We start from the raw sequence: 14,551 nt of genomic DNA on the forward strand, positions 1-14,551 counted from the left end.
CTGTCCTCTCCCTCTGAGTGATCCTGACACCCTTGCTGAAGACTGTCCTCTCCCTCTGAGTGATCCTGACACCCTTGCTGAAGACTGTCCTCTCCCTCTGAGTGATCCTGACACCCTTGCTGAAGACTGTCCTCTCCCACTGAGTGATCCTGACACCCTTGCTGAAGACTGTCCTCTCCCTCTGAGTGATCCTGACACCGTTTGGGGAAGACTGTCCTCTCCCTCTGAGTGATCCTGACACCCTTGCTGAAAAGCATTTGACCACTTACCTGGAGGTTTATTTCTGGGCTGTCTGTTCCATCCCATTCTCTCTACGTCTGTCTTTATCCCAGTTCCCACTGTTTTGATTACTGTCAGTTTCTAGCAGGCTTTGAAACCAGGATGTGTGAGTCTTTCAAATTTGTTCTTCTTTTGTAAAATGGTTTGGCTATTCTGAGATTTAATAGGAATTTTAGGATGGGCTTTTTCATTTGTGCAGAAAATGCCACTGGGGGCCAGGTACGGTGGCTCATACTTGTAATTCCAGCATTTTGGGAGGCTGAGGCAGAAGGATCACTTGAGGCCAGAAGTTTGAGACCAGCCTGGGAAACATAGCAACACCCTGTCTCTACAAAACATACACAAGGAAAATCAGCCGGGGTGGTGGCACACACCTGTGGTCCTAGCCACCAGGCAGGATGAGGTAGAAGGATTGCTTGAGCACAGAAGTTTAAAGCAGCAGTGAGCCACGATGGCACCACTGCATGTTACCATGGGTAACTGAGTAAGACCCTGTCTCAAAAAAAAAAGGAAACGGAGGGAGGGCGGGAGGGAGGAGCCATTGGGATGTTGATAGGGATTTCGTTTAATCAGTAGATCACTTTGGGTAGCGTTGTCATCTTTTTTTTTTTTTTGAGACAGAGTCTTGCTCTGTCGCCCAGGCTGGGGTGCAGTGGCCGGATCTCAGCTCACTGCAAGCTCCGCCTCCCAGGTTTAGACCATTCTCCTGCCTCAGCCTCCCGAGTAGCTGGGACTACAGGCGCCCGCCACCTCGCCCGGCTAGTTTTTTTGTATTTTTTAGTAGAGACGGGGTTTCACCGTGTTAGCCAGGATGGTCTCGATCTCCTGACCTCGTGATCCGCCCGTCTCGGCCTCCCAAAGTGCTGGGATTACAGGCTTGAGCCACCACGCCCGGCCTGGTAGCATTGTCATCTTAACAATGTTAAGTCTTCCAATCCATGAACATGGGATATCTTTCCATTTATTTAGGTATTATAGAATTTATTTCAGCAAACTTTGGTATTTTTCAGCCTCGAGTCTTTCACCTCTTCGGTTAAATTTATTCCTAAGTATTTTACTCTTGTTGATGTGATTATAAGTGAATTTTTTTTTAATTTCCTTTTCAGATTTTTCATTGGTAGTGTATAGAAATGCCACTAGTTTTCATGTGTTGACTTTGTACCATGTGTCTTTGCTGAATTCAGTTAGTAGGGGGGGCACATTCTTCATGGTCTTCTAGATATAGGATCGTGTCGTCTGCAAATCGGCCTTAGAAAGACATTCTTTCTAATGTGGAAACTTCCTTTTTCTCTTCATAGCCTGATCCTCTCACTAGAGCGTCTAATACTCTGTTGAATAGAAGTGGCAAAAGCGGGCGTCCCTGCCTTGTTCCTGATCCTGGAAAGCTTTCAGTCCTTCACCGTGGAGGGTGATGTGAGCTGTAGGTTTTTCTTTCTTCTTCTTTTTTTTTTTTTTTTTTTTTTTTTTTTTTGAGACAGAGTTTTGCTCTTATTGCCCAGGCTGGAGTGCAATGGCACGATCTCGGCTCACTGCAACCTCTGCCTCCTGGGTTTAAGCAATTCTTTTGCCTCAGCCTCCTGAGTAGCTGGGATTACAGGCATGCACCACCACACCTGGCTAATTTTTGTATTTTTAGTAGACACGGGGTTTCACCACACTGGCCGAGCTGGTCTTGAATTCCTGACCTCAGGTGATCCGCCCACCTCGGCCTCCCAAAGTGCTGGGATTACAGGCGTGAGTCACTGCACTCAGCTGGGTTTTTCACTTAAGTGGTTTTTACCACGATGAGGAGGTTTCTTCTCTACCCAGTTTATTAAATGATTTTATCACCAAAAGGGGCTGGATTTTTTTCAAATGCCTTTTCTGCATCAGTTGAGATGATCATGTGGGATTTTCCCTTTCATTCTATTAATGTCATATATTGCGTTGACTTTCATATGCTGACTCACTTTTGCATTCCTGGAATAAACCCCACTTGGTTGTGGTGTAGGATCCTTTCAATGTGCCATTGGATTCAGTTTGCTAGTATTTTGTTGAGGATATTTGCATCTATATTTCTAAGGGATATTGTTCTGCAGTTTTCTTGTAGTGTATTTATCTGGCTTTGTTTTATGTGCTGTGTCCAGGGTTTTTGTAGCACTTAGCAGGAGGAATAGAGAAAAGTATTTCTGTTCTGTGTTACCACAAGAGAAAGTCCCTGATTGACTTTTAAAAGCAGAAACATTTATTTCCAAAAGCTTCTGCTTACCACTCACAGCAACCTAAGTTCTGGGGCCACTCTGGGTTATTATCCTATAAAACGATTTTCTTGTTATGCAGTTTTTCCGGTTTCAGACTGAAGCTGTATATGTTGTATGTTTTATTGCCTCTTAGGAAAAGTCAGAGAATTCGTTCTGCAATTCGCATTTATGTCTCCAATCTGTACCTTGATCACCAGGTGCATAAAAGGTCTAATTTCAACCACTTATTTATTCAGCAAAAGTTGTTGGGTTTGGGCTGTGTGCTAGGGATTCAGTGATGAAGTCAGACACAGTGCCCACAGCCAGAGAACCCACCGCCTAACAATAGAGGCAAACCCATGAGCAGAAAGCCGCAAGGTCGTGTGCTCAGCAGGAGGTGAGGCTGGGGCGGCTGAGCAGTGTTTGTTCAGTGCTGCTTTCCTCTGAGACAGGTCCACTGGCTTCTCACTTATTCTTGACCAGGAGACAATATCTGGAGGATGGGAAGGAAGGCGTTCAAGAGTGTTCCTAGAGAACAGGACTCAGGCACACATAGACCCTGTCTTGTGTTCTCACTTCTTCAACTCCCCCTTTCTCCTTCTGGCTTTTGAGAGCTCAAGGGCCATGAGAGCCATTGACCCGGTGGCAATTCTGTCCTTCACACGAATTAAGAGGTCTGGAACTGGTGATAAATACGAGCCTTCCCTGAGAGTTAGGGGACGCTTCATCTCATATAATGGAAAACATTGATTAAACTCTTAAAAACTAGCATTCTCTCAGATTTTAAAATGGTTATTTGGGAGGATTGTGGTTCTTTTACTCTCAGCAGGGCTGGGGCTGAAGGAGCAGGGAAAAGGGAAGGGAAACACCCTAGATCATCCGGTAAACCTCTGTGACGGTCGCCCTCAGCAGCCTTGACTGACGGAATGAAGAGGTTCATCTGTGAACCGCCCCCTTGTGGCCGCTTCAGCCTCTGCCCCCCTTCCTTGTGTCTTGCTGGTGGCGGCTGCATCCTCTCTGTGTGGTGACATCCAGAATCGTGATCACAGTAAAGAATGTGTGATTCTTAATTTCTTATGTTCCCGTGCAACCAATGATTTTCATAAATAACCTGGCAGGTTTCCTTCATTGTGAAAGAACAACCACCTTACAAACTTCCCGCATAAAACATGGTTACTTTAGAAATATCACTTGATATTGCCCATAAAATTACAAGTGATTATCCTTAAAAAAAGGTTCAGTTTAACTCTGCATTTGTCAAAGTAAAGGAATGAAGTTTATCTTTTGGTAGATGACCCTGATTTCTGTTACTGATTTCCAGGCTTTCTAGTCTGTGATCCATATGCTGTGATCCGTAGTGATTCTTTATATTTAATGTGGACTTAAATAATTCACTTGTTGATGACTAACTCCTTTCGAGAGTTGGTTGAGTTATAATCTTTCTTTGTTTACTTAGTACTGTAAGTTTCGAAAGGGTTACAATTCCTGGGTTAGTTATTCTAATGAGAGAAGGGATACTGGGAAGGCCATGGAGCGTAATATTTCAGCAAGTGACACCTTGAATTTATGCTAAACACTGCGTTGTATTCTGCAGGAGGGGCTCCGAACTTTGTGTGTTGCTTATAAGAGGCTGATCCAAGAAGAATATGAAGGCATTTGTAAACTGCTGCAGGCTGCCAAAGTGGCCCTTCAAGATCGAGAGAAGAAGTTAGCAGAAGCCTATGAGCAAATAGAGAAAGATCTGATTCTGCTTGGTGCCACGGCTGTTGAGGACCGGTAAAGTAAACACAAACTAGGATGCAGGCCGCTGGCCCAGGGTGTGTGAGGGCGAGTGGAGGGGAGGGAGGCCGGCCGCACAGCCAGTGGTGTGTGTGAGGGCGAGTGGAGGGGAGGGAAGCCGGCCGCACAGCCAGTGGTGTGTGTGAGGGCGAGTGGAGGGGAGGGAGGCCGGCCGCACAGCCAGTGGTGTGTGTGAGGGCGAGTGGAGGGGAGGGAGACCGGCCGCACAGCCAGTGGGCGTGTTTGCTGCCCAGGGAGAGGCGAGGTGTCTTGCTACACGCTAGAGTCATGTCGGGAACGTCATGCCTGTGGGATATTTTGTTATCCATGAATAAGATGCCTGAAAGCACACTTCCCAGGAAGTAGTGAAAATAGCTTTTTCATATCATGAACAGGCAAGACAGAAGGACTCTTACAAATTCTTTTTTTTTTTTAAGGGATGGCATCTTGCCATGTTGCCCAGGCTGGAGCGCAGTGGCACCATCACAGCTCACTGCAGCCTCAAACTCCCAGTTTCAAGCTGTCCTCCCTTCTCAGCCTCCTGAGTAGCTAGAACTTCAAGCACATACCACCATGCCTGGCTAATTTTTCATATTTTTTGTAGAGATAGGATTTCACTGTGTTGGCCAGGCTAGTCTCAAGCTCCTGGCCTCAAGCAGTCCTCCCACCTCAGCCTCTGAAAGTGCTGGAATTGCAGGCATGAGCAGTCATGCCTGGCTGTAATTACTCTTTAGAATGGAATCAACAACTAACTCTGTTCCTAAACTTGTTGCTAGTTCTTTCCAAATACTGGTATTACTTCTTAGATCATTACATACTCAATGTGTTTATCATTATTTGAAAAAACTTAAAATAATGAAGTAGAAAATTAAACTAGTCATCATCATAACCAGCAAAATTACCAATTACAGATTTTCAGGTACCTCTAAGGCAAGAGTTGCCAGTGTGCCCCAGCTCCACAATGGGGACTGAAAGTTGTGTGAGGCCGAGGCCACTAAGAAACAGTCGTCAGGTCCACATGGCACCTTCAGAGCTGAGTGAAAGGCATGGATTTCAGTGGTTTGTAGGAATGGAGGAGAGAAAATAAATGCTCCAATTGATGAGAATGAAGCAGAAACTTCAGGAAGTTTACTAGGAGTTTATCTCCTAGAAGTTAAAAGCATCAAGTTTGAAAATCTTTAAGATCCATTTCGGTCCAAAACTGAAATCCTCATCACTAACCCTGCATTTTCTGAGTGTGTTGAACAAATATTCCCCGAGTTCTCGATCTGAATGGAGTATTAGGTGAAGTGGGAAGTTTTGTTTGGTGGTTTTGTGTTTTGTTTTGAAGTCACGCTCCCCCATTCAGTCCGGAGTAAGCACACGGAGCACCATGTAGAGAATGAGCCTTGCACACGGGAAGGCTTCAGAGCGCGGGGCCACAACCGCCGAAAGGCTTTGTTGCTGGTGCTGCTGGGAGGTGGGGCCTTGCTGTCATGGCCAGCCACTCACCTGCTGTCTGTCCAGGAGAAGAGGGGTGTCCGTAGGACGGTCTTTGCCTGGGGAGCAGCTGGGTCGATCTTTAGAGGCCATGGTGGAGGAGCGTGGGGATGCCTCCAGCAGAGCAGATGGGACAGAGCCCCTGGAGCAGGGGGCAGGTTGACTTGACTGGATTGGGAATGTAGCAAAAGAGAGTTAATGCCTGGTAGGGGGGCGGGGGGTCTCAGTGGCTTTGAAGTGATGAGACTTGCTTATAAATTATTTCCTTAAAATCTCTAGTCAGCAAGTGCAAAACATCTCTGAGCTGCAGCTTCCTTTTGAATCGAGTTCTAGGGCCAGGCCCGGTGCAGCACGCTCGTAAACAGGGCCAGGCCCGGTGCAGCACGCTCGTAAACAGGGCCAGGCCCGGTGCAGCACGCTCGTAAACAGGGCCAGGCCCGGTGCAGCACGCTCGTAAACAGGGCCAGGCCCGGTGCAGCACGCTCGTAAACAGGGCCAGGCCCGGTGCAGCACGCTCGTAAACAGGGCCAGGCCCGGTGCAGCACGCTCGTAAACAGGGCCAGGCCCGGTGCCACGCTTGTAAACAGGGCCAGGCCCGGTGCAGCACGCTTGTAAACAGGGCCAGGCCCGGTGCAGCACGCTTGTAAACAGGGCCAGGCCCGGTGCAGCACGCTTGTAAACAGGGCCAGGCCCGGTGCAGCACGCTTGTAAACAGGGCCAGGCCCGGTGCAGCACGCTTGTAAACAGGGCCAGGCCCGGTGCAGCACGCTTGTAAACAGGGCCAGGCCCGGTGCAGCACGCTTGTAAACAGGGCCAGGCCCGGTGCAGCACGCTTGTAAACAGGGCCAGGCCCGGTGCAGCACGCTTGTAAACAGGGCCAGGCCCGGTGCAGCACGCTTGTAAACAGGGCCAGGCCCGGTGCAGCACGCTTGTAAACAGGGCCAGGCCCGGTGCAGCACGCTTGTAAACAGGGCCAGGCCCGGTGCAGCACGCTTGTAAACAGGGCCAGGCCCGGTGCAGCACGCTTGTAAACAGGGCCAGGCCCGGTGCAGCACGCTTGTAAACAGGGCCAGGCCCGGTGCAGCACGCTTGTAAACAGGGCCAGGCCCGGTGCAGCACGCTTGTAAACAGGGCCAGGCCCGGTGCAGCACGCTTGTAAACAGGGCCAGGCCCGGTGCAGCACGCTTGTAAACAGGGCCAGGCCCGGTGCAGCACGCTTGTAAACAGGGCCAGGCCCGGTGCAGCACGCTTGTAAACAGGGCCAGGCCCGGTGCAGCACGCTTGTAATCCCTGCACTTTGGGAGGCTGATGCTGGAGGATTGATTGAGGCCAGGAGTTTGAGCCCAGCCTGGGCAACATAGTGAGATCCCATCTCTTGAATTTTTTTTTAAATTAATCAGGCGTGGTAGCAGTCACCTGTTGTTCTAGCTACTTGGGAGGCTGAGGAGGGAGGATCACTTGAGCCCAGGAGTTGGAGGCTGCAGTGAGCTGAGATCATACCACTGTACCCTAGCCTGGGCAACATAACAAGGCGTTCTCTTGCTCTTGTGCTCACTCTCTCTTTCTCTCTCTCTCTCTCTCTCTATATATATATATGCACACACACATATAGATACGCGCACATATATATACACATACATACACACACACATAAAATTAGAGGCGTTTTTTCCATCTATAGAGTACTATGATTGTCTGATCTTGAGACTTTTAGCTAGGAAGTTCTTCCCAGAAAACCGGATCATTCCAGTTAGAATTTAAATCCTTCCTTTCATGCTTTCCGGAAGCATTACATGTTCCTTCACATGAAAGTCTAAAACCTAGAAAAAATGCTGGCCCCTAAATGAGGCAAACGTGGTTTTGACCCCAGATCTTCCAAGGAGAGGGAAGTGACCTGACCGGTGTGAGAAGAGCTGCTTATCCCCAGATACCTTCTGTAGCATCTGCAGGCTTTGGGTTTTCCGTATGTAAAACGGGTGTGATGCTAACGTCCTTACTCATGACATCGTGGTAAGCATGAGAGATTGCACATAGGAAGTGTCACATGGGCCTGGCACGTGGCAAGCCCATGATACCTGTTGGCCATAGAATCACTAGTATTATTCTCAGTATTTTATTTTATTTAGAGGTACCTGGACCCCAAGTGGGTTCTAAGTGACAAACTTAGAACAGTTTATACAAAACAAAAGATAATGAATATTCCTGACTACCTTGAGTCCAGATCCCATCTTTCCATGGTTGAGACATTTTTGGTGGTGGTTATAATTTCCTGAAACCCTCCCCAGGTAGTGAGTCCCAGCTCCACAGAAAACTGCCAGGCTTGTCAGACATCAGTGACACCAGACAGCGCTTTCCATCTCAAATGTTTGATCCGTGTTTATCTCTCTGCTGTTACGAAGTGTTTCGCTGTGAAACACTAATTCAGACCTTCAGGAGCCGCTTCAGGTGCTTTGTGATAAGACCATGAACCACAGCACGGCACGTTTTGATTTTGAGGGGCTACAATATTTTGTCAGCTTTGCAAGTTTCTGCAGTTCCTTATTTGGATTTCCTGGGTCAGCACTGACTTTTCTCTGTGTTGTGTTTGGTTTTGCCTCCCTCAGGCTGCAGGAGAAAGCTGCAGACACCATCGAGGCCCTGCAAAAGGCCGGGATCAAGGTCTGGGTTCTCACGGGAGACAAGATGGAGACGGCCGCAGCCACGTGCTATGCCTGCAAGCTCTTCCGCAGGAACACGCAGCTGCTGGAGCTGACCACCAAGAGGATCGAGGAGCAGAGCCTGCACGACGTCCTGTTCGAGCTGAGCAAGACGGTCCTGCGCCACAGCGGGAGCCTGACCAGAGACAACTTCTCAGGGTAGGCAGCGCGTCCCCACCCCCACCCCCACTCCCTCAGAAGGGGCTTCAGACTCAATGGCCTTCACCTGCAAGTGGGGGAACCGCATTGTCCTTACTGGGGATTCGGTTCTCCCCTGGGACATTAATGCCAGCTTCTTACGGGTCAGGTGAACACTAAGAACAAGACGGGCTGTTTTTTCCAGCAGTTGTGACGTGTCTTTTTCACATACGTGTGTGTATGTTCATCTTCAGACTGCTGGGTAACAGATGCAAAATGACATAATTGATAAAATATTTTGAGTGGGATAATTCTCATCTGCTTCTGAGACTTAGGGGCTCTGCTGCAGGCACCTTCAAACATCTGCTGGCGGAAGTGGAGATATTAATAATGCATGGTTGTTCGTCTAAGACAAAGCAGTACATGCCCAAGAGTTGTTTTTTTCCCAAGAATATTCAGTAGTTTATTCAGATACATTTTATTGATGCTGTCCTTACTGGTGTTAGATGCATTATCTGAGATTAGATTTTATTTGAATCATTTCAGTTTCATTCATGTACATAAAGCAAAAGCAGCTCTCTAATTTACACAAATGTTAAGTTATTCATAAATAGCACAGATAATTCCCTCTACCTGATCTGCAATCTGCAGAACTCCTTTTAGGGATTAGAGGTGTTCCTTGTTTGTTTTCTTTGTTTGTTTTTTGTGTTTTGTTTTTGAGATGAGCCTCATTCTGTCGCCCAGGCTGGAGTGCAATGGCATAATCTTGGCTCACTGCAACCTCTGCCTCCCAGGTTCAAACAATTCTCCTGCCTCAGCCTCCCAAATAGCTGGGATTAAAAGCGCTTACCACCACACCCGGCTAATTTTTGTATTTTTAATAGAGATGGGGTTTCACCATGTTGGCCAGGCTGGTCTTGAATTCCTGACCTCAGGTGATCCGCCCGCCTCGGCCTCCCAAAGTGCTGGGATTACAGGCGTGAGCCATCGCATCCAGCCTCCTTGTCATTTTGAAACCCAGCAAAGAGGAGATTATGACCACGTTCTTTCCAACTTAGGTCATCCAGGCAGAAACCCAAGGACTTAGCTATACAGATAAAGACTGTGACCAAGCAGGTTGAGAATAAAGACTGACCAAGATCTTAGACTGCAAGATGAACGCCTTTCTGTTGTTTCAAAAGTACAGGGACTTAACGAGTCCACAAAGAGAGTGTGCACTTGCTTTACCTAAAATAGGAATGTTTCACTAAAATACACTCTTAAATGTCAACAAAGGTGTTACATTCAATACTATAAAGATTGTATTGATAAGAAACACTAGTTTCTTAATCCCATGGATTTGTAGCATCTGTCAACATCCAAAGAAATACGGAGTCTTCTAAAATCTCTAGATCTAGTGATTGAGCGTCTTTCTGACTCACGTCCTTTAACAGACTCTCAGCAGATATGCAGGACTACGGCTTGATTATCGACGGAGCTGCGCTGTCTCTCATAATGAAGCCTCGCGAAGACGGGAGTTCCAGCAACTACAGGGAGCTCTTCCTGGAAATCTGCCGGAGCTGCAGCGCGGTGCTCTGCTGCCGCATGGCACCCTTGCAGAAGGCCCAGGTGCTGCCCGCCCGTCCTCGATAGCTGGTGATCAGGGTATCCAAAACACTGGAAACCTTCTGTTAGGTCTCACCACCGTGGATTGTTAAAAAGCCTAGCAGGGTACCGCCTGTTAAAAAGAGAAGTAACCATGGTAGAGATTTAAAACACAGATCTCGGCCGGGCGCGGTGGCTCAAGCCTGTAATCCCAGCACTTTGGGAGGCCGAGACGGGCGGATCACGAGGTCAGGAGATCGAGACTATCCTGGTGAACACGGTGAAACCCCGTCTCTACTAAAAAAAATACAAAAAACTAGCCGGGCGAGGTGGCGGGCGCCTGTAGTCCCAGCTACACAGGAGGCTGAGGCAGGAGAATGGCGTAAACCCGGGAGGCAGAGCTTGCAGTGAGCTGAGATCCGGCCACTGCGCTCCAGCCCCGGCGACAGAGCGAGACTCCGTCTCAAAAAAAAAAAAAAAAAAAACACAGATCTCGTTTTGCTTGTTGGGCCAGGCTCAGTGATTAGTGGGTGTTGACCAGTCTGACGTGTGACCCTTCCAGATGTAGGGGCCAGGACAGCTGCCCTGGCTGACTTCTGTTAAAAAAAGCTGCCTCAGTCACTCCTGAGAATCTATACTAAAGGTTTAGGGGAAGGGAGCTGACATTACTGAGCACCTAGTGTGTGCCTCCTACAGACACAAATGCTTTTAGCCTCAAACTAACCCTTTCAGGCGAATGAGGGCACCAGCTTTACAAATTGGAATAATTTGCCCAAAAGGCTGCAGTTGGGAAATGCCACGAGGATTCAACTTGTCCATCAAACTGCAAACGTCTCACGCGCCCATGTTCTTGTGGGAAACACACATCGAAGTTTTTTCTTTAAACACTTTTAAAAGCACTGTGGAATACATGTGTAAACATGGATGTCTTTCTGATATCAGGAAGCCTAGAAAAGTCCCAGCTTCGTTATACCACATTTTAGACACGATACGTCAATTTCTCTTGAACTGTTCATGAGTAAATCCATAACTGGTCAGAGCAACCCAGTGTTTAAGGTAAAAAACGTCTCACACAAACTCTGGAAACCAAGGAGGTGAAGAGTTGAGAGTTTGTGCCCGTGGGTGCATTAATCTGTCAATTTTGCCAAAAACACGGAGCCGGGGTCCTCAGGACGACAGCTGAGCCTCGAGCATTCACAGACCTTCCATGTGGGGAAGACGGTGCGATGTTCTCCTCTCCCTCACATGTGTAACTGCACATGAACCTTACAGGATTACTTCCCGAACGGAACAGCAACTCAGGGTTTGCCATTTGTTCTTCATGTATTCCATAGTACTTTCTTAAGTTCTCAACTGGCTTTTGAAATGTTTCATACGAATTAACTTGTGTTTCAGTTTCCTATCTTGAAACAAGAAACCACCCATCTCTTCAGTCTTATATCTTGAACTGTTACATTTATGCACATATATGGGGGGAAAAAAGAAATTGACTAAAAACTTGGAAATTATTTTTACATAAAATTGTCATATTTGATTTTGCACTTTACAAATTTGAAAATTAAAATAGCATTAGGAATAGTTTAGTTTTAGAAATAGATGCTTTATACCAAATAGCTTGAAATACCTTGGAATAGTGATGCCTTCTAACAGAATCCAGGGTTCACATTTGCCCCTGTATATTTAAATGTATTTTCCCAGTGTTTACACATTTTTCCATATATTTAAATAGATGAATATAACAATAACCACAAACTACTTCATATATCTCACATCTGTACCGCCAAAGTTTGTCTACCAGCCTTTTCCAGCCCACGTCATTTTAATCATACTTCATTTCTTTTACTTTATTTTGTTTTGTTTTCAGTATGAAACAAAGTTTTATCCTATATGGAGAAAACAATGTCGTAAATTAGCTCAAGTAGATAATTTTTTCATTTGCCTAGGCTAACTTTACATCTTCATTATTTCTGCCTAGTGAATGAATAACCTGTTCAGAAGTGGAACAGTGAAGATAAATGCTGCCTTTCTTTCTTTTGCAGATTGTTAAATTAATCAAATTTTCAAAAGAGCACCCAATCACGTTAGCAGTTGGCGACGGCGCAAACGATGTCAGCATGATTCTGGAAGCGCACGTGGGCATAGGTGAGCTTTGTCCTTGCTGCCGGCACGTCCTGTGGCCAGGTCACCCCTCCGCTAGACAGAGGCCCATGGCAGCATGCAGGTGCATTCAGGACACCCCCGTCATCACCCTCGTGTGTGACCAGGAAGGCTCGTGGTGATGGTTTCATCCATTCTTCTCCCCGTCCCTGCCCTGTGTGTGGTGTGCGGAAAGCATTTCCTCAGCTCCTTCACCTCCGTCTTCTAGGTGTCATCGGCAAGGAAGGCCGCCAGGCTGCCAGGAACAGCGACTATGCAATCCCAAAGTTTAAGCATTTGAAGAAGATGCTGCTTGTTCACGGGCATTTTTATTACATTAGGATATCTGAGCTCGTGCAGTACTTCTTTTATAAGGTAGGCGGATCGCCGCTCCCCCTCACATTTTCAGCAGCAGATCACACACAGGCTGGCACGACCCTTGTCTGAACCACTTGATGGCACAAGAGGTCATTGATCTCTAGGTAGCAGCGATTGTCAGAAAGGAAGGGGTGAATCTGATTGCAGTCATCTCCCGCTTAGCCGTGGCTTTGCTTTTTACAGTTTCCATTACCTACAGTCAACCCAGGCCCAAAAATATCAAATGGAAAATTGCAGAAATAAACGGTTTCTAAGTTTTAAATTGCATGCCATTCGGAGCAGCGTGATGAAGCCTCATGCCGTCCTGCTCTGTCCTTCCTGGGATGTGGCTTGTCCCTTTGTCTGGTGTGCCAATGCTGTGTGTACACTACCTGCCCCTCAGTCACTCTGTAGCTGTCTTGGTGACCAGGTTGACAGATCACAAGAAGAAGAATGGTGAATACGACCCGATAATATATTTTAAGAATTTGGGAGAGACCAAATTCATGTACCTTTGATTATGGTATATTATTATAGTTATTCTATGTTTTGTTGTTACTCTCTTACTGCGCCTACTTTATAAATAAAACTTTGTCATGGGTGTGTATGTGTAGGAACACCCATACCTGTCTACAGTGTAGACAGGGTTCTGGACCTTCCGCAGATTCTTCATCCTCCCCGGGTCTGGGAATGTACCCCCGAGGATGAGGAGGCCCTGCTGTGCCACGGGAGACCCCCAGTCCTTTTCTCCCCTCCACAGAATTGAGTGTGGAACCAATGAGAACCTTTCAGGTGGAAATGTTTGAGGAACGGTATTTTAGAATTCCTTATTCACTGTGTAGTTCGATTCTTTCCTGTTTATACTGATACCTGCATTGCCTTCTTGTTTCTCTTGGAGCTGACAAATTTCCCCAATACGTTGTCTGTCCTCAGAGTGGCCAGAACATGGTCACATTTCAGTTGCCCCTGACATAAGAGACTTTCTAGAACCCTTTAGTGCTATTCTCCCGCACTCTGGGCACACGTGGATCCCTCCGCCCACGTGGGACAGGCCACGTTGGAAGTAGCGGCTGCTTCCCTCTGCCCCATCACTGAACTAACAGCTCTGCCTTGCCTTTCAGAATGTCTGCTTCATCTTCCCTCAGTTTTTATACCAGTTCTTCTGTGGGTTTTCACAACAGGTCAGTCCTGGGGTCTTCAGGGACAGGCCATCTGAGCCTTCTTTTCCTTCCCCCAGTGGGTGGCTGCCGTGGGGAGAGGAGACTTGGGAATGAGCAACACTCCCCAGCATTGCGAGGAAGCCAGGGTGCCCAGCAGCAGACGGGGGTGAAAGGTCAGGCGTGGGGTGGGGGCCACGGTGCTGAGGAGTTGCCGTCCTGGAGGCCGCTTATTCCGTGTCTTCTGAAACTGCTGTGGCCCTGAGATGAGGGCTAATGATGATGTGGTCTCCCCAGGACCCAGCAGTGCCGAGCTGGGTATCCTGACACCACTGCAAGAATTAACTCCAACTCGAGGTCCTTGTGGACATGGGCCACCCCGGTGCCTGGCACGTTAACGTGTACAGTGTGCCCATAGGGGAAGAAGACAGTTCCCATCCAGGAGGGGTGAAGGACTCCCCGGGCACCTGCGCTAGATGGACGCCTCCTTCTGTCACTCGTGTGCTCAGTGGTTGGCGGGCCAACTGCCTTCATGTGAAGTGACTGGGACCAGAGTCACTGAAGCTTGAAGATGGCAATCAGAATTGCAAATGTTTTCTATGACTTTTTTCCTTTTTTTTTTTTTTTTTCTTGAAGTTTGTGCTGATAGAATGGGATGAGTCAGTGTTAGGCTTTTTGCCAGCTGTGACTTTCATCCTGAAATCACAGTTGATCTCACAGACCCTAG

The 14,551-nt window shown here is 47.5% G+C and overlaps 1 protein-coding gene across 10 annotated transcripts in view; it reads left to right on the forward strand.

Moving 5' to 3' along the window:
• The window catches only part of ATP11A (ATPase phospholipid transporting 11A), a 186,010-nt gene that overhangs the window by 152,737 nt on the left and 18,722 nt on the right, over window positions 1-14,551 (forward strand). For all 10 annotated transcript variants that reach the window (XM_050766700.1, XM_050766701.1, XM_050766704.1 and 7 more), the window contains 6 exons: window positions 4,093-4,274; window positions 8,360-8,611; window positions 10,024-10,198; window positions 12,214-12,316; window positions 12,540-12,685; window positions 13,789-13,848. In XM_050766700.1, the coding sequence (XP_050622657.1) occupies window positions 4,093-4,274; window positions 8,360-8,611; window positions 10,024-10,198; window positions 12,214-12,316; window positions 12,540-12,685; window positions 13,789-13,848 (918 nt within the window). The remainder of the gene's footprint in view (window positions 1-4,092; window positions 4,275-8,359; window positions 8,612-10,023; window positions 10,199-12,213; window positions 12,317-12,539; window positions 12,686-13,788; window positions 13,849-14,551) is intronic.

This window comes from Macaca thibetana, chromosome 17, assembly GCF_024542745.1.
Source record: "Macaca thibetana thibetana isolate TM-01 chromosome 17, ASM2454274v1, whole genome shotgun sequence".
NCBI lineage: Eukaryota > Metazoa > Chordata > Mammalia > Primates > Cercopithecidae > Macaca > Macaca thibetana.